Source organism: Vulpes lagopus, chromosome 21 (genome assembly GCF_018345385.1).
Source record: "Vulpes lagopus strain Blue_001 chromosome 21, ASM1834538v1, whole genome shotgun sequence".
In the NCBI taxonomy this organism is placed as follows: domain Eukaryota; kingdom Metazoa; phylum Chordata; class Mammalia; order Carnivora; family Canidae; genus Vulpes; species Vulpes lagopus.
Window position 1 is genome coordinate 17,093,594 of NC_054844.1, and position 23,786 is coordinate 17,117,379.

Genomic DNA, 23,786 nt, shown 5'->3' on the forward strand with positions numbered 1-23,786 from the left:
TTAATAAAGGTGGCTAAGGATTCCAGCCTTTGGTCCTTATTGAGTCCTCCTTGTGTGTTGATTATAAGTGATCATATTGGTCAGATATATGAGGCATGACCCCTCCCACATATGCAAAGGCAGGAAATACGAACTTTCCATCTCTATTCGGAAAAACTCTATAGGGAATTGCTATCTGGGCAGCACTCTCTAGAACTGGATTTCTCAACCTCAACACTAATGACATTTTGGACCAGGTAAACTATTGGAGGGGCTGTCTTATGCATTCTGGAATATTTAGCATCATCTTTCGCTTTTACCTACGAGGAGCCAGTAGCACCTGCTTAGTTCTGACAATCAAAAAATGCTTCTAGATATTGTCAGATGTTCTCTATGGATAAAACTGCCCTCAGTTGAACACAGCTGCTCTAGAGAAAGCTAGTGGAGTCTCTAAGTTCTTAAATTTCCAAATTTGGAGCAAGGGACAAAATTTAGCAAGATGTTCAAAGTGGAAGAGAAAAATAATAGCAATAAAACATGGCTTATATTGCAAAGGAGGAAGCCCTCACCGAACAATCAAAGATCTAGTTCTAATTCATGGACATGATGATGAAAAAGAGTGTTTGTTCAGCTTCCATCTTGGCACAGCATCATAGACACTTATTATTTAGCAGATGTTCCATTGTAACAGAACAACTGCCTTTCTTTAAGAGGACAAATGCAGGAGTACCTGGGTGGCTCACTCAGTTAAACATCTGACTTTTAACATTGGCTTAGGTCATGATTTCAGGGTCATGAGATCGAGCTCTGAGTTGGACTCTGTATGCTCAGCATGGAGTCCACTTGAGAGTCTCTTTCTCCTTCTACTCCTCCACCCCCCACTTGTGATCAGTCAATAAATAAAATTAAAATTAAAAAAAGACAAAGGGATTTTTTAACAGACTATTGCTTGCCAGGTACAAAATCTACCTCAGCTTAATGAGAATCTTCTGAGTGTGACCATTGACAGAGCTTTGAGGATATGAAGTTATGATTTGAGAGGTCTTTATCTGCAGTGATGGGGGTGGAAGAAGTAAGGGAGACTATCAGATGATCCTTCTCCGATGAGAGGAATAGTTCCTTTAGAACACAGACCCTGGCAAGTGGAATCTGAGGATTAATTTCAAATATTCAATAGCAGCATAGATTTTCAACTAGACATCTGGAGGTATAACCAAATTTATCTTATAAAAAGGGGGGGGGAACATGTAAATCATTCAACAATATGAAAAAAGTTAAATCTAATTTTTACAAAATAATTTCAAATGGTATAGACATAAAAGGAAATTTCTCAGGATATTTTTAATTGGTGATAAAATATACAGAATAGGGATCCCTGGGTGGCGCAGCGGTTTGGCGCCTGCCTTTGGCCCAGGGCGCGATCCGGGAGACCCGGGATCGAATCCCACGTCAGGCTCCCAGTGCATGGAGCCTGCTTCTCCCTCTGCCTGTGTCTCTGCCTCTCTCTCTCTCTGTGTGACTATAATAAATAAATTTTAAAAAAAAAATTAAAAAAAAATTAAAAAAAATATACAGAATAAAATAGGAATTATTAGGCTATTAAAGTTAAAACCCTTAATAACCAATATCACTAATTATATACAGCTAATTTTTTTAAAGATTTTATTTATTCATGAGAGACGAGAGGCAGAGACACAGGCAGAGGGAGAAGCAGGCTCCATGCAGGGTGCCCAACGCTGGACTCGATCCCGGGTCTCCAGGATCAGGCCCTGGGCTGAAGGCGCCACTAAATTGCTGAGCCACCTAGACTGCCCTATACAGCTAAATTTAGAGCAGAATCTTTCAGCTCAAAGATTATAGTGAGGAAATTACAAGTTCTGCAAACAGTATTTGTGTTAAGGAGTTAAGATGTGTCTCAGGGAAAGACATCAGCATCAGAGTTAGAAAATCTGGATTATACTCTTAGCTTTTTAACGGAAAACTTTATGACCTTGAACAAGTCACCAAAAGTATTGTCACTTCTATAGAATGAAAGGGTTCCACTATTTCTGTCCAGCTTCTTTCAGAACTGTACTTTTCCAGTTGTCTTTATTAGATAGGCAGTTACTGCCCCATGGTAGCTACCCTAGTATGAGAAGGGATATAATATATCACAGAACCTGAATCCTTTAAGTACCCCCCCCCTTCTTTTCAGTTTCTGTGGCTGAAATGCTGACCAGAAGCAATGGATAGAGTGAAGTAGATCTGAGTTCAGAAATGGGGACAGATTATTACATGATTCCATTAACTTGGATCTCCCTCAACTTCTTCCCTGTCTCTGTATACAATCTAGTAGAGTGGCTCTATCATAATTTAAGAACTAAGAGCAGAGTTTTAGTAATAATCTATACTCCTCTACCTCCCCACCTCCCCATTCATGTCTAAATTCACTGTATTTTGGCTTATTTGTTATTCCTAGTTGCTCTATCCAGTGGTGGTTTTAGTTCTCTTCATACTAGCTATCTCTGCAACTTTTGGCACTCTCTCTTCCCCATTACAGAACACTCTTCTCTCATTATTCTTTCTCTGTTTCCTTCCTAGTCTTCCCTTCTGCTAGTTCTCCCTGTTGACAGTTCTCAAAGTTTCCATCTGCTGCCCATTGCTATTCTCAGTATATATACTCTCCCTGGGAGAATTTCTTAAAAAGCTTTGTTAAGATAGAATTTACATACCATTCAGCCTTCCCATTTAAAGTGTGCAATTCATTGTTTTGGGGCTTTTTTAAAGTTTATTTAAAGATGTTTACAATTACTACCAACATCAATGTTGTAGCATTTTCATCACTTCAAATAGAAATACCATATCCTCTAGCTATCACCTCCTGTTCCCCCATTTTCCCCAACTCTAAAAAACTGTTAATCTACTTTCTGTCTCTATAGACTCACCAATTCTACATATTTCATATAGATCAAATCAGAAAATGTTTGGGTTTTTTTGCGACTGGCTTCTTTCACTTAGCATCATGTTTCAAAAAGTTCATCTACATTGTAGCATGTATCAGTATTCATTTCTTATTGTTGAATTATATTGCATGGATTTATACTACACTTTTTTTCTTATCATTAGCTGATATGCATTTAGATTGTTTCTACCTTTTGGCTATTAAGAATGGCACTGCTGTGAGCATTTGTATACAAGTTTGTGTGTAGACGTATGTTTTCATTTATCTTGGAGATGTGTATACACACACACACACACATATCTAGCACTAAAATTGCTAGATATCATTCATTTTGAAGGTTTTATTCACAGTATCTATCCAGGTCCACTTCTTAATATATTTCTAGTTCAGATTCTTCACACTACAAGCTTCAGACAAATATAGCCACATACCTGCTGAAACTCCCACCTGAATATTCTATAGACAGCTTCAAAGAAAACATATCCCAAACTGAGCTCACCTTTCTCTCCAAACTGCTTTCACCCTCTGAATTATTTATGTCTGTTTATTTGCCCCATATACACCTACTTGTTTCATTTGCCTCCTCCCACTTTATCCCTACCCATATTCAGTCTGTAGTATATCCTCCCAATTTATCTCCCATATGTTCCCCAAGTGTATCCTTTCAATTTGCCATATATGCCCTAGTTCAGAAATTCCCTCCTAGGAACAACAGTTTAGCTGGCTTTCTTGCCTTTAGTTTTGTCATTCTTCAATCCAAAATCCGTAAGTGTGATCCTTCTAAAACTTAAATTTGAACCTGCCTCTCTTCTATTTACACTCTTCAATAACTCAGCACTACCTAGAGAATTAAGGTCACGCTGTACAGCATGACTCCCCTCCCATTGTTTCTCTTACCACTCCTTATCTGACACTTCAAGCTCCAGCAACTTTGAAAATGTAGTTTCTGACATGTACTGTCCTGCTTTTACCTTATGTGCACTTACAAACACTTTCCTGCTTGCAGTGTGCCCTCCCTCTTCCTTTCACCATCCACTACCTACCTCTTCTCTGACTTGGTGTAATTAATATTCATCTTTTAGGACCCACAGACCCTACTCTAGAAATCTCTCCCATCAGCTGTCCTCTCTTTCCATCCATCTTTTAACATCCAAATGGTTAAGTGTTATTCCTCTGTGTTCACATAATAACCAATAAGATTTTTGTCAACACATGGACATTATATTTCCTTCTCACTGGCTTTTTGCCCATTGACTTTTTGATTTCTGAAGGCATTGTGTATTTTATCCTCAATATCTAGCATACTACCTGAAATATAAAATTTGTAAAATCAGTGCTATGTGTCCATACCTCTGATCACTACAATAGCCCAACTTACAGATATTTCTCAACCTAGCACTTTATTGCAATTATTGGAATCCAGATTCTAGAGTGCTTGATTCTTCATTTTATGTAAGTGGCCTTCTTCTTAAACCAGTTCATAGTTACTCACCCAAAGTATTTTACTTTACATAACATTTTATTAGATATTTACTCTCTATTATCAACAATCTTAGGGCAAGCAACAGTCTTATTGATACCAAGTCCTTAGAACATAGTACATTTTGTATCCTAATTAACGTTGCAGATGTTGTTGTTTTTTGTTTTTCTTTTCCATCACACCTGAACTGTCTTATGGATCCCTCTTTTACAGTTCCTTCCTTAGGACTCACCATAATTGCCATCCAGTTGGTAGGCATTCTTCCTTCCCCTGAACTACTATAGTGCTTTTGGTCTAACACTCACATGCCCTGTAATATCCAAAAGACATCTACAGTCCAGGGGGTAGTTCTCTGAACAAGTTGACAGAATCATGTGGGTCCAAACCTGGGCCCATGGGTACCTATGGGCATGTTTGTAGGTCATGGACACTGTGGATATTCAGAGAAGCTTTCTCATGGAATTCCAAGTCATGAAGTCATAGTAAGAACCATGGTGGTCAAGTGTAAGTGGAGAAGGATGAGGAGATGAAATGAAGTAAGAGGCATAAATGGAACACAAGAAGTCAATATCCAGACATATAAGGAGGTATGAATTAGAGGGTAGGATAATCAGGTTTGAATATTATCCTGTATGCCAGAGGAAAGAGCCTCATGATTTTGTTGTTCTTAAAATCAGGAATCCTCAATGCTTGAGACAGGAATGTAATATAATAAATAGATGTCATGGCATATACAATGGAGACATCTGAGGAGATCTCCTGGAACACTCTATTAAAAATATTTTTGAGACCAAAGCCAGGCTTGGTTAGTCACGATCATAGAAGGAGAAAACCAGAATCATGTTTGCCATTACTGACTTGAAGCCAACTTTGGGGTGCTATGTATATATATTGTACCATAACCATACTTTAATTGTTAATGTATATCTTTTCTCCTTAATTAGGCTTTAAGTTCTCTGAAAGTGATGGATACTTTTTATATCTACCATAATGCATGATACTCAAAAAAATTCTAGAGCAAATATAATAACATATACTTTGGGGGAACTTCACTTCTTTGAAAAACTTAGAATAAGAGGCTTTTGGGAGAAATTCTAATATTTTCTATCAATGGATCAGGAATCAGTAATAATATATGAGATAATGCAATCTGTATAGGGCCACATTCATATATCAGAAATTAAAAATTCATAAGTGAAATATATCAAATAATTTATTATATATTTGTACACAGGGATACTTCTATATTCTCATCTAGTAGCTTTAGTTTACTCATCCACCCTGCTCTTTGCTTAAAACCAACATAATATTGAACTAGCTCATCAAATACTATTTCTACTATTTTTGTTTCATGTGTTTAAAAACATTTGAGCATACAAAGAGTAACTTGTAGTTACTCTTGCTAATACTGGAGTTACTTCTCCCTAAGGGACCAAAATTAATCTTTGTGTGAAGAGGCAAAATTTATTATAATGTTGCTTTTTCTATGATTTAGTTCTTTTTTCATATTGGACTAATAAATGGTACAGTATAACAAAAATTATACCAAAAACGAATGAGACAAATTTTAGAGGTTATGAAATTACCAAAACATTTTTCCACTAAATAACCCAAATAGGGGATCCCTGGTGGCTCAGCGGTTTAGCTCCTGCCTTCAGCCCAGGGTGTGATCCTGGAGTCCCGGGATCAAGTCCCACATCGGGTTCCCCGCGTGGAGCCTGCTTCTCTCTCTGCCTGTGTGTGTCTCTCTCTCTGTGTCTCTCATGAATAAATAAATAAAATCTTTAAAAAAAAATAACCCAAATAAATTCAACTGTATTTCAAGCTATAACTCACACAGTCCACCTTATAGTGTTCCTAAATTTTCTATGAGACCCCAAACCAACATAGATCAGCAGAGAAAAATTATTTAGATTTTTTAGTATGAAAAAGTGTATTATAACTTTAAACACACATATGGAGCACTAAAATATCTAGCTCATTTACATAGTTTGAAACTATATATTTTGTTAACTGATTTTCAAATTTACTAGAATCGGATTATTACTGAAACATGATTTAATGGAAAGCACATTCTGAAAAAAAAAAAAAAAGGAGGCCTGAATACTAGCTCTGTCTATAAATCTGAACTACAGAGCAAGAGCAAAAATTCTGTATTTGGTTATACACTTAAACAGATTTTTACCAGAAATTTCATGTATACAGAGTGGTTCACCACCCTGTAAACTTCCTGAAATAGAAACAAACAGAGTAACTCTTTATTTTTTCAGGTATTTACATAGAAAAGTGTAATTACCATCTACAATTTTTATCATTTAATGATTCAAATAAGGGATCCCTGGGTGGCTCAGTGGTTTAGTGCCTGCCTTCAGCCCAGGGCATGATCCTGGAGTTCCGGGATGGAGTCCCACATCGGGCTTCCTGCATGGAGCCTGCTTCTCCCTCTGCCTGTGTCGCTGCCTCTCTCTCTCTCTCTCTCTCTCTGTGTGTGTGTCTCTCATGAATAAATAAATAAAATCTTTAAAAAATAATAATAATACAAAGAAATTTTATTTTATTTTTTTATTTATAAATTAATTTTTATTGGTGTTCAATTTACCAACATACAGAATAACACCCAGTGCTCATCCCGTCAAGTGTCCCCCTCAGTGCCCGTCACCCATTCCCCCCCACCCCCCACCCTCCTCCCCTTCCACCACCCCTAGTTAGGAGTTTCCCCGAGTTAGGAGTCTTTATGTTCTGTCTCCCTTCCTGATATTTCCCACACATTACTTTTCCCTTCCTTTATATTCCCTTTCACTATTATTTATATTCCCCAAATGAATGAGAACATACACTGTTTGTGCTTCTCCGATTGACTTACTGCACTCAGCATAATACCCTCCAGTTCCATCCACGTTGAAGCAAATGGAGGCTATTTGTCATTTCTAATGGCTGAGTAATATTCCATTGTATACATAAACCACATCTTCTTTATCCATTCATCTTTCGATGGACACCGAGGCTCCTTCCACAGTTTGGCTATTGTGGACATTGCTGCTAGAAACATTGGGGTGCAGGTGTCCCGGCGTTTCATTGCATCTGAATCTTTGGGGTAAATCCCCAACAGTGCAATTGCTGGGTAATAGGGCAGGTCTATTTTTAACTCTTTGAGGAACCTCCACACAGTTTTCCAGAGTGGCTGCACCAGTTCACATTCCCACCAACAGTGTAAGAGGGTTCCCTTTTCTCCGCATCCTCTCCAACATTTGTTGTTTCCTGCCTTGTTAATTTTCCCCATTCTCATTGGTGTGAGGTGGTATCACTTAAACAGATTTACACTTGTATTTGTATGATTTGTATTTCCCTGATGGCAAGTGATGCAGAGCATTTTCTCATGTGCTTCTTGACCATGTCTAGGTCTTCCTCTGTGAGATTTCTCTTCATGTCTTTTGCCCATTTCATGATTGGATTGTTTGTTTGTTGGTGTTGAGTTTAATAAGTTCTTTATAGATCTTCGAAACTAGCCCTTTATCGGATATGTCATTTGCAAATATCTTCTCCCATTCTGTAGGTTGTCTTTTAGTTTTGTTGACTGTATCCTTTGCTGTGCAAAAGCTTCTTATCTTGATGAAGTCCCAATAGTTCATTTTTGCTTTTGTTTCTTTTGCCTTTGTGGATGTATCTTGCAAGAAGTTACTGTGGCCAAGTTCAAAAAGGGTGTTGCCTGTGTTCTCCTCTAGGATTTTGATGGAATCTTGTCTCACATTTAGATCTCTCATCCATTTTTTTTTTAATTTTTTTAATTTTATTTATTTATGATAGGCACACAGTGAGAGAGAGAGAGGCAGAGACATAGGCAGAGGGAGAAGCAGGCTCCATGCACCGGGAGCCTGACGTGGGATTCGATCCCGGGTCTCCAGGATCGCGCCCTGGGCCAAAGGCAGGCGCCAAACCGCTGCGCCACCCAGGGATCCCCTCTCTCATCCATTTTGAGTTTATCTTTGTGTATGGTGAAAGAGAGTGGTCCAGTTTCATTCTTCTGCATGTGGATGTCCAATTTTCCCAACACCATTTATTGAAGAGACTGTTTTTCTTCCAATGGATAGTCTTTCCTCCTTTATCGAATATTAGTTGACCATACATTTCAGGGTCCACTTCTGGGTTCTCTATTCTGTTCCATTGATCTATGTGTCTGTTTTTATGCCAGTACCACACTGTCTTGATGACCACAGCTCTGTAGTACAACCTGAAATCTGGGATTGTGATGCCTCCAGCTATGGTTTTCTTTTTTAAAATTCCCCTGGCTATTCGGGGTCTTTTCTGATTCTGCACAAATCTTAAAATAATTTGTTCTAACTCTCTGAAGAAAGTCCATGGTATTTTGATAAAGGGATTGCATTAAACGTGTAAATTGCCCTGGGTAACATTGACATTTTCACAATATTAATTCTGCCAATCCATGAGCATGGAATATTTTTCCATCTCTTTGTGTCTTCCTCAATTTCTTTCAGAAGTGTTCTATAGTTTTTAGGGTATAGAGGCTTTACCTCTTTGGTTAGGTTTATTCCTAGGTATCTTATGCTTTTGGGTGCAATTGTAAATGGGATTGACTCCTTCATTTCTCTTTCTTCAGTCTCATTGTTACTGTATAGAAATGCCACTGATTTCTGGACATTGATTTTGTATCCTGCCACGCTACCAAATTGCTGTATGAGTTCTAGCAATCTTGGGGTGGAGGCTTTTGAGTTTTCTATGTAGAGTATCATGTCATTGGCAAAGAGGGAGAGTTTGACTTCTTCTTTGCCAATTTGAATGCCTTTAATGTCTTTTTGGTGTCTGATTGCTGAGGCGAGGACTTCCAGAACTATGTTGAATAGCAGTGGTGAGAGTGGACATCCCTGTCTTGTTCCTAGTCTTAGGGGAAAGGCTCCCAGTGCTTCCCCATTGAGAATGATATTTGCTGTGGGCTTTTCGTAGATGGCTTTTAAGATGTTGAGGAAAGTTCCCTCTATCCCAACACTCTGAAGTGTTTTGATCAGGAATGGATGCTGTATTTTGTCAAATGCTTTCTCTGCATCTAATGAGAGGATCATATGGTTCTTGGTTTTTCTCTTGCTGATATGATGAATCACATTGATGGTTTTACGAGTGTTGAACCAGCCTTGTGTCCCGGGGATAAATCCTACTTGGTCATGGTGAATAATTTTCTTAATGTGTTGTTGGATCCTATTGGCTAGTATCTTGTTGAGAATTTTTGCATCCATGTTCATCAGGGACATTGGTCTGTAATTCTCCTTTTTGGTGGGGTCTTTGTCTGGTTTCAGAATTAAGGTGATGCTGGCCTCATAGAACGAATTTGGAAGTACTCCATCTCTTTCTATCTTTCCAAACAGCTTTAGTAGACTAGGTATGATTTCTTCTTTAAACGTTTGTTAGAATTCCCCTGGGATGCCATCTGGCCCTGGACTCTTGTGTCTTGGGAGGTTTTTGATGACTGCTTCAATTTCCTCTCTGGTTATTGGCCTGTTCAGGTTTTCTATTTCTTCCTGCTCCAGTTTTGGTAGTTTGTGGCTTTCCAGGAATGCGTCCATTTCTTCTAGATTGCCTAATTTATTGGCGTATAGTTGTTCATAATATGTTTTTAAAATCATTTGTATTTCCTTGGTGTTGGTAGTGATATCTCCTTTCTCATTCATGATTTTATTAATTTGAGTCTTCTCTCTCTTCTTTTTAATAAGGTTGGCTAATGGTTTATCTATCTTATTAATTCTTTCAAAGAACCAACTCCTGGTTCTGTTGATCTGTTCCACAGTTCTTTTGGTCTCGATTTCATTTAGTTCTGCTCGAATTTTAATTAACTGTCTTCTTCTGCTGGGGGTGGCGTCCATTTGCTGCTTTTTCTCTAGTTCCTTTATGTGTAAGGTGAGCTTTTGTATTTTAGTTCTTTCCAGTTTTTGAATGGATGCTTGTATTGCGATGTATTTCCCCCTGAGGACTGCTTTTGCTGCATCCCAAAGATTTTGAACGGTTGTATCTTCATTCTCATTAGTTTCCATGAATCTTTTTAATTCTTCTTTAATTTCCTGGTTGACCTTTTCATCTTTTAGCAGGATGGTCCTTAACCTCCACGTGTTTGTGGTCCTTCCAAACTTCTTGTTGTGATTAAGTTCTATTTTCAAGGCATTATGGTCTGAGAATATACAGGGGACTATCCTGATCTTTTGGTATCGGTTCAGACCCGATTTGTGACCCAGTATGTGGTCTATTCTGGAGAAAGTTCCATGTGCACTTGAGAAGAATGTGTATTCAGTGGAGTTTGGATGTAAAGTTCTGTAGATATCTGTGAAATCCATCTGGTCCAGTGTATCATTTAAAGCTCTCGTTTCTTTGGAGATGTTGTGCTTAGAAGACCTATCAAGGGTAGAAAGAGCTAAATTGAAGTCACCAAGTATAAGTGTATTATTATCAAAGTATTTCTTCAGTTTAGTTATTAATTGGTTTAAATATTTGGCAGCTCGCACATTCAGGGCATATATATTGAGGATTGTTAAGTCCTCTTGTTGGATAGATCCTTTGAGTATGAGATAGTGTCCCTCTTCATCTCTCTCTATAGTCTTCGGGGTACATTTTAATTTATATGAGAATGGCTACCCCTGCTTTCTTTTGAGGACCATTTAAATGGTAAATGGTTCTCCAACCTTTTATTTTCAGGTTGTAGGTGTCCTTCTGTCTAAAATGAGTCTCTTGTAGACAGCAAATAGATGGGTCCTGCTTTTTTATCCAGTCTGAAACCCTGCGCCTTTTGATGGGGTCATTAAGCCCGTTCACGTTCAGAGTTACTATTGACAGATATGAGTTTAGTGTCATCATGATATCTCTTCAGTCCTTGTTTTTGTGGATTGTTCCACTGAACTTCTTCTTAAAGGGGAATTTTAAGAGTCCCCCTTAAAATTTCTTGCAGAGCTGGTTTGGAGGTCACATAGTCTTTCAGTTCCTGCCTGTCTTGGAAGCTCTTTATCTCTGCTTCCATTTTGAATGAGAGCCTTGCTGGATAGAGTATTCTTGGTTGCATGTTCTTCTCATTTAGGACCCTGAGTATATCCTGCCAGCCCTTTCTGGCCTGCCAGGTCTCTGTGGAGAGGTCTGCTGTTACCCTAATATACCTCCCAATAAAAGTCAGGGACTTTTTTTCTCTTGCTGCTTTAAGGATCTTCCCCTTATCTTTGGAATTTGCAAGCTTAACTATTAAATGTCGAGGTGTTGAACGGTTTTTATTGATTTTAGGGGGGGTCTCTCTATTTCCTGGATCTGAATGCCTGTTTCCCTTCCCAGATTAGGAAAGTTTTCAGCTAGGATTTGGTCAAATACATATTCTGGCCTTCTGTCCCTTTCGGCGCCCTCGGGAACCCCAATTAGACGTAGGTTTTTCTTCCTCAGGCTGTCATTTATTTCCCTTAATCTATCCTCATGGTCTTTTAATTGCCTGTCTCTTTTTTCCTCAGTTTCCCTCTTTGCCATCAACTTGTCTTCTATGTCACTCACTCGTTCTTCCACCTCGTTAAGCCTCGTCGTTAGGACTTCTAGCTTGGATTGCATCTCATTTAATTGATTTTTAATTTCTGCCTGATTGGATCTAAATTCTGCAGTCATGAAGTCTCTTGAGTCCTTTACGGTTTTTTCTAGAGCCACCAGTAGCTGTATAATAGTGCTTCTGAATTGGCTTTCTGACATTGAATTGTAATCCATATTTTGTAACTCTGTGGGAGAGAGGGCTGTTTGTGATTCTTTCTTTTGAGGTGAGGTTTTCCTTCTAGTCATTTTGTTCAGTGCAGAGTGGCCAAAAACAAGTTGTATTGGGAAAAGGAGAAAAAGAGAGAGAAGGAAAGAAAAGAGAAAAAGAAAAAAGAGAAAGAAGAAAAAAAGGGGGGAAACGAGCAGAAAAAGAGAAAGAAAATGAAAGAAAGGAGAAAAAAGAAAAAAAAAAGGGGGGGGGGGGTGGGGGAAGCAATCAGAAATCAAGAAGAAAGAAAAAAAAGCACAAAACAAAACAAAAACAAAAAAGCAAACAAACAAAAAAACACGGGGGAGTATCTTCCGATTCTGTATACTTTAAGTCCCTTGACTTCCTCTGGAACTGGTCCGTCTCGGTGGTCTTCTGGGGGAGGGGCCTGCTGTGCTGATTCTCAGGTGTTAGCACTTGGGGGAGCTGCTCTGCCCCTGCCTGGTGCAGGGCTCAGTGGGGGTTGTTTACCCCGTGAGGCCCCGGGAGGAAGCCACAGTGGCGGGGGCAGCTCTGGGACCCTGGAGTCAGCTCCCGCAGTAGCTCCGGGGCTCTCCATCTGCATGGCCTGGGGGCTCCCGGGCGGGGCCGCTGATCTGCTCAGTTCCAGGCAGGAGCGTCCTTGCTGTTCTGGGCCCTCCCAGCTTCTGCCTGTCCCGGGGGGAGGCCGGATCCTGGGCTGTGTCCCGGCGCCCTGTGCTCCGGGGCCTGCGCTGTTGGATTCGCGCTCCCGCCCCGCAGCCCCCTCCGCGGAGCCGCCGCCCGAGCCCCTCCGCGCTGCTCCGGGTCCCGCCGAGCGCTGCAGCCCTTAGGGAGCTCGGCGCACTCTCCGGGGCGCAGTTCCTCTGTTACTGTCCCAGGGAGCCCGAGGGCATCCCCGCCCTCCTGGGGATCCTGCTCCAATTCCCCGGGAGGCCTTTCCGCGAGGAAGGTTGGTGCAGCTCCTGCTCCTCCGGGACGGGGCTCTCCTGTCCTGGGGACACTCGCCCCGGCCTCAGCCCGGCTCCTCCTGGGGCCCCTCCCCCTTGGAGGCCTTTTGTTTCTTTATTTCTTTTTCCCCGTCTTCCTACCTTGATAGAAGCGCGAACTCTTCTCACTGTAGCGTTCCAGCTGGTCTCTCTTTAAATCTCAGGCCGAATTCGTAGATTTTCAGGATGATTTGAAGGTTATCTAGGTAATTTGGTGGGGACAGGTGACTTGGGGACCCTACTCTTCGCGGTCTTGCCCCTCCTCCCTACATAGAAATTTTAATACTGAACTGTAGAAAGGATATAATTTCAGCATTAAACAAATATAACATTTAAATTTAAAATGTCATGTTATGTTTTCTCTTTTCCTCAGACATTACAGATTAATTTATACCATGTATCTAAATGAGGAATTGTTAAATGCCATGTATATTTAAATACCAAGTCCAAACCCTAATGATTCTTTTTGTCTTAAAGATTTTATTTATTTATTTATTTATTTATTTGAGAGAGAATGTGCATGCACATGTGCACAAGTGGGGGGAGGGGCAGAAAGAGAAAGAGAGAGAGAATCTGAAGCCGACTCTGTGCTGAGCATAGAGCCTGATTGATGCAGGACTCAATCCCACATCCTGACCCAAATGAAGAGCTGCACGCCTAACCAACTGAGCACCCAGGTGCTCCAATCCAAATGATTCTTTTATAAATTATTTTTTGTAAAAAGCACAGAAAACAGGAATTTTCCTTTCGTTTCTACAAACCTTAGAGAATATTAAATTAATGGTGTATTTTGAGGCATTCAATACATGGAAAATCACTTCTTTATTTCAGATTGATTTTCCAGCTACTGAGTTGGAGTATATGAAATTTGATTCTGAAGAAAATAGAAGTAATCTTGAAGAACCACCAAAAGAGTGTTTAAAACATATTGCCAGACTTTCACAGAAACAGTCTCCCTTACTGTAAGTGACCCAGGTCGTGTTGTTTTTGAGGTGATCAGTCATACTGGAAGCACCAATGTCTTTGAAGAGTGAACCTTTCAACAAAACTCCTTTTGTTACCTGAAGTCACACCTGCTGGATGATCAATTAATGATTAGGAGTTAAATTAGTAATTTTATATGGTTTTAAAGATTTTTCCCATTGCTTTTAGCAACTTTAACTTCAGTCAAAGAACAAATAAAAATATTGGAAATCATTCAGTTCAGTACAACAGAGACTGATTAGATGTATATGAGCATTTAACAGTGATAAACCGTTGCTCAACCATCCTTCAACTGAGTAAAAGTTGTTTTAGTAAATAGGAAAAAGCAAAATTTAATTTTCATGGCAGATTTAAAAAGAAAGTTTATAAATAATGTATTATTAGCATTAAGTTAGTGACTAAGGAGTATTTAAATTTTGTCAAATTCTCTGAAAAATAAAATAAAATCCCAGGAAGAGCTATAAAAGAATTAGTGATATTGGTACTTTCTCCTTGGTAATATCTAAGCCATAGCTCATTGTGCTCATTAATGCATGCAAAAGAATAAAGCTATGGAAATAAGTTTTTATGTGTATACTGTGAGAAGATATAAAATGCGATAAAGCCTTTTATTCCAAAAATAAGAAATTTTTAAAATACTTTGAACAGGAGAGTCATGTGATCTAAGTAATCTTTTTGAGTGATACATTGGACCACAAGTTGAGAAAGTAAGAATGAAAGCTGTATACAAGACGGTTGATGTGACTTTTTAAGCAAGAGGTCATGGTGGCTAAAACTAGGGGGATGACAATAGATATTGGGGGAATGTCTGGATTTGGGAGATCTATTTTGGAAATTGAGAAGACATGACTTGATTAATAGTAACAAGAGGATAAGCTGACTGAGAAACAAGAAACCAAGTGAAGTCAATGGAGAATCCAAAGTTTTGAAATGATTAAATAGGCAGATGTTAGAGTCATTTTCTGGAGAAGGAATAAATTTGGGTCATTTCAGACTGAGGTGTTGAGTATGAACAAGAGTTTTGTTTTGGGTAATCTCTAATTTCACTTTGTAATACTCTTTTCCTCATTCACTTCAAGCCAATGAATCAGTCTCCTTTTTATACTTCAATTGTTCTGATCCCTCTCCTATCTCAAGACTTTTTTATTTGGTGTTCCCTCTAACTGAAATACTCCTTCTTCAGTTCATCACATAACTGAATCATCTTATCCTGTAGATCGAGTCTTCACTAAATTGTGGTCTTCTCGAAGAAGCTTTCTTTGACTACTCTATCTAATTAAGTTTTTCTCTTTACTCTCTATCTTATTATCTTTTAATATCACACATAACACAACTATTATCCTCTTGTTCGTTAATGTGGTTTTTTTTTCTTTTCTTCCTCATAAATTTGTAAGAATTGGGAGAGCAAGGAACCCATCTATCTTATTTGTCACTATATTTTCAGTATTGTACACTGTGCTGATAAATAATACATGAAAATACATGTTATAATGAATAAAGCTCCTTCATGTAATATCTGATATAAAAAGTTGCCTTAAGGATTGTAAATGATGGAACAAGAATACTCATAGTCTTCATGACACATTTTGATAATCCATTGTTATATTAGACTACTATTAACTAGGTGAAGCATTCTTACTCTATTTCTATTATTTACTCAAAAATATAAAACATTAGATTTAACAAGTATGTCACATATCAGACTAACGTAATGTTTTTTTAAATATGAAGAAGATGCCATGCTTTGAAATTTTAAGTATATTCAAACAAGAAAGATCAAAAGCAACAAATTAGGATAGTAACTTCCTTTAAATATTAGAAGTTTGTGGGCAGCCCTGGTGGTGCAGCGGTTTAGCGCCGCCTCCAGCCCAGGGTGTGATCTGGAGACCCTGGATTGAGTCCCATGTCAGGCTCTCTGCATGGAGCCTGCTTCTCCCTCTGCCTGTGTCTCTGCCTCTCTCTCTCTCTGCAGCTCTATGAATAAATAAATAAAATCTTTAAAAAAAATATTAGAAGTTTGTTTTTTTAAGTTTACCCCAATGAATCCCAACTTGTTTTAGACCTCAGTTTCTATTTAAATGAATAATTTATACATAAAACAAGCAGAATTTTCCTCTGTTTCATTTACTCCAATACAATTATTAAGCTCAGTACAGTAGAATTTCATTCTGGATTGTGAAAAAGATGAAGAATGGACTTCAATGTGATAAAATTTGTGTTAGAATCAGATTAACTTCAAAAACATCAGATTAACTTGTTTCAGAATACTACACTCTGTCATTTAGACAGTGACAATTATTCTTTTTAAATTTCTCAAATGTAATCAGAGTCAGGAAATTCAGACTCAATGAGATTCAATAAAAATGTACGTATAGTATTTGTAAAAATTTTAAAAATATATGTTCTTGATAACAGCTAAAAGAATGTTTCTAATTTGAAGAATATTCCAGGATAAAAGATAGAAAAACATGTTTTGAAAGAAATTAATGCTTCCATTTCTAGCTATGACAGGCACTTATTACTCGACTAATCCTCCTGACTTAAAGGAATATGATACACAAAAATATATATGAAACAACTGCTTTCAGAAATTGGATGGGGTTTGAGGTGAACTCATGAATAAAGTGGCTTTTAGCCTGGAGGCACTTTCTACATCATGGCTCTGGGAGGTATAATCAAAGAAGATTATCAAAGTAGTCTTGCTGAGATTAAAAAAAAAAAAAATGAGCAAAGATCAGAGTTTAATGATGCTGAGGCAGCTGGAATTTCTAGACCATAACAGTACAGAAGGATAGGAGCTACAGAAATACATAACTAAGTACTAAGTTACTCATGAACAGGTAAACATTTTGTAAGGCTTACAAAAGAGCCACCACAGGGAGGTGTGAAATGAATGTAGATTCCACAGATTGCACAATGCTGGAAGGCATAGAACTATTAACCAGTGGGCAACCCAGGTGGCTCCCTGGTTTAGTACTGCCTTCAGCCCAGGGCCTGATCCTGGAGACCCCGGCTAGAATAAATACTTTTTTCTACGTCGGCCTCTCTGCATGGAGCCTGCGTATCCCTCTGCCTATGTCTCTGTCTCTCTCTCTCTCTCTCTCTCTGTCTCTCATGAATAAATAAATAAAAATCTTAAAAAAAAAAAGAAATATTAACCAGTAAGAATTATAGAAGATCCCAGAACACCCCAACCATTCAACAAAGAAACCAGAAAGATGCATACTAAGAATAAGTGTTCTGTAGCCCAAGATTAACGACTATGCTAGGCCCAACCTAACATATCATAAAAACAAACCTCAAAAGGCTAAAGCTGATCTGCTAGTATTTAAACTGCCTACTAAAAAATGAAACCTTCAACACCCAAAAGATGGCAAAGTGCAGACAGTGTAGCATCTTAAATATTTAACATACAATCAATAACTGTTAGATATAGGAAGACTCAGGAATATATAACCATAGCCCAGAATAGGAGAAGCAGTTAACAGAAACAAATCCAAATATATTTAAACTAGCAGATTATGATTTTAATACAACTATCATAAAGACATGTGTGGTTTTACAAAAAAAAAAAATGTATATGAGTGAACAAATGAAGTCTCAGTAAATAAAATTGGAAATTTAAAAGCTGAAAAACACAATATCTAAATTTTCTAAAAATCCCAGGAATGGCTTAGTAGATTGCATAATAAAGAAACAACAATGAGCTTGAAGAGAGGGTAATAAAAAATACACCATGTTTAAGTACAGAAAAACATAATCATAAAAAGTGTGATAGATCTCTGTAACCTGTCAGACAATACTGACAATATGTGTATTGAACACACAGGAGTAGAGAGAAAGATCAAGGCCAAAAAAAAAAAAGTGCTAATAGTCAAAATTTCACAAATTTGTTTTAAACTTCAACCCAAATAACTTTACTTATAAAGATATAAGAAACTTAGCAACTCCCAGACAAGCACACAGACACACCCACACACCTATATTATAGTCAAATTTCTGAGTGAAAGGAACTATAAATAAAAGTATTTATTCTCTGATTCCATTTACATCAAGTTCTAAAATAGATAATAGTAATATAGAGTGAAAGAAATCCTGCCAGTGTTTATCTCTGTTTGCATGAGAAAACTTTTATCTTGAAAGGAGTGTAGTTTTTATTCAGTATATGCATTTGTTAAAATGTATTGAACTGAATGTGTGCATTCCTTTTGATGTTAATTATGTATGCTTCACTAAAAGAAAGTAAAAGAAAAATATCTTGTCAATATTGAGGAAAAAGGAATTTAATCAGAACAAAATAACTTGGCTTAGTAATAATAATAATTTTATCATGGAACTTTTTCTTCTGAGGACTTTCGGCGGCGGGGGGGGAGGTAGTGACAAAATAGGACAGGGGCCCAAACATACTTTTAAAAATCTCTATAATCCAACCTTTCCATTTTGTAGATAAAGATGGCTTTGGAAAATGTAAAGAAATATTAACCTTTAAAATATTTTAATATTTCTCATTATCTTTCTCAAGTTTTAGCTAATTTCAGCTAAGCAACACTGTCAGTTTGGAGGAGACTGTGTTCAAAAGCTGTCATTGTCATGTGAGAAATGCTGTCCTCCAGTTGAACTGTGGTTCTGAATGCTTCTGCTGGAGTGTGAGCAAAACATGATAAACTGTCAGCAAGTCAATGGCCCTAGTCCTAGATTTCAATCTTCTGTTTGGAACCATTCTCCAGGGGGAAACACTTGGGCATTTAAGAAATCCTGTTCACTGGCATTTTAACTCTAAACTTCCAGCTAAATATGAGCATTTAAAGCCCAAATCCAAGGATAAATGAGATCTTTTGAAGTTTAGAGTTTTCTGAACTCTGATGAAACTCCCTATGGGATGAAGGAATATTACCTTTAAAATATGTCATTTCTAAATAAATAAATAAATTTGTCATTTCTTCACAAGCCCACTTGAGTCTAAATTAATTTATAAAGAAAGTAAGAGTAAATTTTCGATTATCTCTGTCCTAAGTAGTACATGTTGTGGGATTCAAATAAAACTTGCTCTACCCTAAAGGAGACAGAGATTCTGTTAACCAAAATAGCCTTTTAAAAAAAAAGTGGCACGAATGAGAGGAAGAAAAAATAAATGTGAATTATCTGAACTGAACTTTATTTTTCTATAAAAGAATGAAGTTAATAGGAAAAAGACAATAAAATAACCTATCAAATTGTTTCAAGAAATAAAAGACTTGTTTTCCAAAGTGAACTAAAATGAAATTCAAAGAACTGAGTCAGATTTTGTACTATAACATTTGTTAGTGTAGCAAACTCCAATAAATTACAGTTTCCACTCTGGTTTTGCAGACTCTCTGAGGAAAAGAAAAGATACTTATGGTTTTATCGCTTCTGCTGCAATAATGAAAACTGCTCCCTTCCTTTGGTCCTGGGTAGTGCTCCTGGATGGGATGAAAGAACTGTTTCAGAAATACATATCATTTTGAGAAGATGGCAATTTTCTTGCCCTTTGGAGGCACTCGGACTTCTGACTTCTAGGTAAGAATTGCATAACAAGCATGATATTACTAATGAGAGAAATTTGAAGAGAAAAAAATAGGACTATATAATTAATTTAATAATTATTCTGGTTGTTCCCAATTTCAATAGCTATAGATAATAAATTTTTATAAATGTAAACTATGAATATAAATTTTAAACAGATCTAAGCTATAATTGCATCTTCTGTATTAAACTGGAAGTATAATTAATGGTCATAGTTTCTTAAATGAAGAATTTAGTTACTCTTACAAAAATAACAAAATAAACAGAGAAGAATAAAAAATACTCCTTACCCCTCTCAAAAAAAAGTCTTTAATAATTGAGACTGTATCTTTTATACAAAATGCCCCACTTACAGTAGGTGTATAACATGTCAATGATAATGATAAGAATAAGAGGGAAAAACCTATCCCTTGTATATTCTCTGGGTCTTCTCTCAGAATAAAACATACAGGGATGCAGTTGGGGATGGAGTAATGATGTCTTCTTTTAGTTACAGAGAAACATGTGGGAATAAATATGGAAGCTGGCTCTGGTTTGGGGAAACAGCTCTTCCTTGGCTTCTATTTTATATTAATAGAGCCAAGAAGAGTTATTTTAAAACCGTCTTGATAGCATCAATTCACTGATGCCATGAATAAAGTCTGCAATCTCTAGAATCAGAGAAGAATTGTGGAGCCCAGTTCTATTCTGGATTCTTTTTCAAGGTCCAGACAGAAGAAGAAATGTGGGAGAGAGAGTGACACAAAGCACTTTTCAAACTGATTTACTTAAGTTTATGTTAAAATTAGGTACTTTCCAAAACTTCTGGGATGAAAAAGGAGGAGAAGGGGTTCTCTTTTTCTACCACAATGAGATACCATTTCACACTCATTAAATATTATAATTAAAAGACATATAAAAAAGTGTTGCAAGTATGGGACAAATTGCAAGACTCATGCATTGCTGGTGGGAATTTAAAATGGTGCAACCAACTTTGAAATTTTAAGTATATTCAAGAAATATCAAAATGGTTACTTAGGATATAATCTTCCTTTAAATATTAAAAGTTTGGGCAAGCCCTGGTGGATGCACAAATTTTTAGCGCCGCCTCCCAGCCCAGGGTGTGATCTGGAGACCCTGGATGAGTCCCATGTCAGGCTCTCTGCATGGAGCCTGCTTCTCACCCATCTGCCTGTGTCTCTGCCTCTCTCTCTCTCTGCAGCTCTATGACTAAAATAAATAAAATCTTTAAAAAAAAATATTAGAAGTTTGTTTTTTTAAGTTTACCCCAATGAATCCCAACTTGTTTTAGACCTCAGTTTCTATTTAAATGAATAATTTATACATAAAACAAGCAGAATTTTCCTCTGTTTCATTTACTCCAATACAATTATTAAGCTCAGTACAGTAGAATTTCATTCTGGATTGTGAAAAAGATGAAGAATGGACTTCAATGTGATAAAATTTGTGTTAGAATCAGATTAACTTCAAAAACATCAGATTAACTTGTTTCAGAATACTACACTCTGTCATTTAGACAGTGACAATTATTCTTTTTAAATTTCTCAAATGTAATCAGAGTCAGGAAATTCAGACTCAATGAGATTCAATAAAAATGTACGTATAGTATTTGTAAAAATTTTAAAAATATATGTTCTTGATAACAGCTAAAAGAATGTTTCTAATTTGAAGAATATTCCAGGATAAAAGATAGAAAAACATGTTTTGAAAGAAATTAATGCTTCCATTTCTAGCTATGACAGGCACTTATTACTCGACTAATCCTCCTGACTTAAAGGAATATGATACACAAAAATATATATGAAACAACTGCTTTCAGAAATTGGATGGGGTTTGAGGTGAACTCATGAATAAAGTGGCTTTTAGCCTGGAGGCACTTTCTACATCATGGCTCTGGGAGGTATAATCAAAGAAGATTATCAAAGTAGTCTTGCTGAGATTTAAAAAAAAAAAAAAATGAGCAAAGATCAGAGTTTAATGATGCTGAGGCAGCTGGAATTTCTAGACCATAACAGTACAGAAGGATAGGAGCTACAGAAATACATAACTAAGTACTAAGTTACTCATGAACAGGTAAACATTTTGTAAGGCTTACAAAAGAGCCACCACAGGGAGGTGTGAAATGAATGTAGATTCCACAGATTGCACAATGCTGGAAGGCATAGAACTATTAACCAGTGGGCAACCCAGGTGGCTCCCTGGTTTAGTACTGCCTTCAGCCCAGGGCCTGATCCTGGAGACCCCGGCTAGAATAAATACTTTTTTCTACGTCGGCCTCTCTGCATGGAGCCTGCTTATCCCTCTGCCTATGTCTCTGTCTCTCTCTCTCTCTCTCTCTCTCTCTCTCTCTCTCTCTGTCTCTCATGAATAAATAAATAAAAATCTTAAAAAAAAAGAAATATTAACCAGTAAGAATTATAGAAGATCCCAGAACACCCCAACCATTCAACAAAGAAACCAGAAAGATGCATACTAAGAATAAGTGTTCTGTAGCCCAAGATTAACGACTATGCTAGGCCCAACCTAACATATCATAAAAACAAACCTCAAAAGGCTAAAGCTGATCTGCTAGTATTTAAACTGCCTACTAAAAAATGAAACCTTCAACACCCAAAAGATGGCAAAGTGCAGACAGTGTAGCATCTTAAATATTTAACGTACAATCAATAACTGTTAGATATAGGAAGACTCAGGAATATATAACCATAGCCCAGAATAGGAGAAGCAGTTAACAGAAACAAATCCAAATATATTTAAACTAGCAGATTATGATTTTAATACAACTATCATAAAGACATGTGTGGTTTTACAAAAAAAAAATGTATATGAGTGAACAAATGAAGTCTCAGTAAATAAAATTGGAAATTTAAAAGCTGAAAAACACAATATCTAAATTTTCTAAAAATCCCAGGAATGGCTTAGTAGATTGCATAATAAAGAAACAACAATGAGCTTGAAGAGAGGGTAATAAAAAATACACCATGTTTAAGTACAGAAAAACATAATCATAAAAGTGTGATAGATCTCTGTAACCTGTCAGACAATACTGACAATATGTGTATTGAACACACAGGAGTAGAGAGAAAGATCAAGGCCAAAAAAAAAAAGTGCTAATAGTCAAAATTTCACAAATTTGTTTTAAACTTTAACCCAAATAACTTTACTTATAAAGATATAAGAAACTTAGCAACTCCCAGACAAGCACACAGACACACCCACACACCTATATTATAGTCAAATTTCTGAGTGAAAGGAACTATAAATAAAAGTATTTATTCTCTGATTCCATTTACATCAAGTTCTAAAATAGATAATAGTAATATAGAGTGAAAGAAATCCTGCCAGTGTTTATCTCTGTTTGCATGAGAAAACTTTTATCTTGAAAGGAGTGTAGTTTTTATTCAGTATATGCATTTGTTAAAATGTATTGAACTGAATGTGTGCATTCCTTTTGATGTTAATTATGTATGCTTCACTAAAAGAAAGTAAAAGAAAAATATCTTGTCAATATTGAGGAAAAAGGAATTTAATCAGAACAAAATAACTTGGCTTAGTAATAATAATAATTTTATCATGGAACTTTTTCTTCTGAGGACTTTCGGCGGCGGGGGGGAGGTAGTGACAAAATAGGACAGGGGCCCAAACATACTTTTAAAAATCTCTATAATCCAACCTTTCCATTTTGTAGATAAAGATGGCTTTGGAAAATGTAAAGAAATATTAACCTTTAAAATATTTTAATATTTCTCATTATCTTTCTCAAGTTTTAGCTAATTTCAGCTAAGCAACACTGTCAGTTTGGAGGAGACTGTGTTCAAAAGCTGTCATTGTCATGTGAGAAATGCTGTCCTCCAGTTGAACTGTGGTTCTGAATGCTTCTGCTGGAGTGTGAGCAAAACATGATAAACTGTCAGCAAGTCAATGGCCCTAGTCCTAGATTTCAATCTTCTGTTTGGAACCATTCTCCAGGGGGAAACACTTGGGCATTTAAGAAATCCTGTTCACTGGCATTTTAACTCTAAACTTCCAGCTAAATATGAGCATTTAAAGCCCAAATCCAAGGATAAATGAGATCTTTTGAAGTTTAGAGTTTTCTGAACTCTGATGAAACTCCCTATGGGATGAAGG

At 37.1% G+C, this 23,786-nt stretch overlaps 1 protein-coding gene across 2 annotated transcripts in view; it reads left to right on the forward strand.

Annotated features, from left to right (window-relative positions):
- PIK3C2G (phosphatidylinositol-4-phosphate 3-kinase catalytic subunit type 2 gamma) overlaps positions 1–23,786 on the forward strand; it is a 373,997-nt gene that overhangs the window by 137,669 nt on the left and 212,542 nt on the right. For both annotated transcript variants that reach the window (XM_041735425.1, XM_041735426.1), the window contains 2 exons: positions 13,962–14,092; positions 19,464–19,652. In XM_041735425.1, the coding sequence (XP_041591359.1) occupies positions 13,962–14,092; positions 19,464–19,652 (320 nt within the window). The remainder of the gene's footprint in view (positions 1–13,961; positions 14,093–19,463; positions 19,653–23,786) is intronic.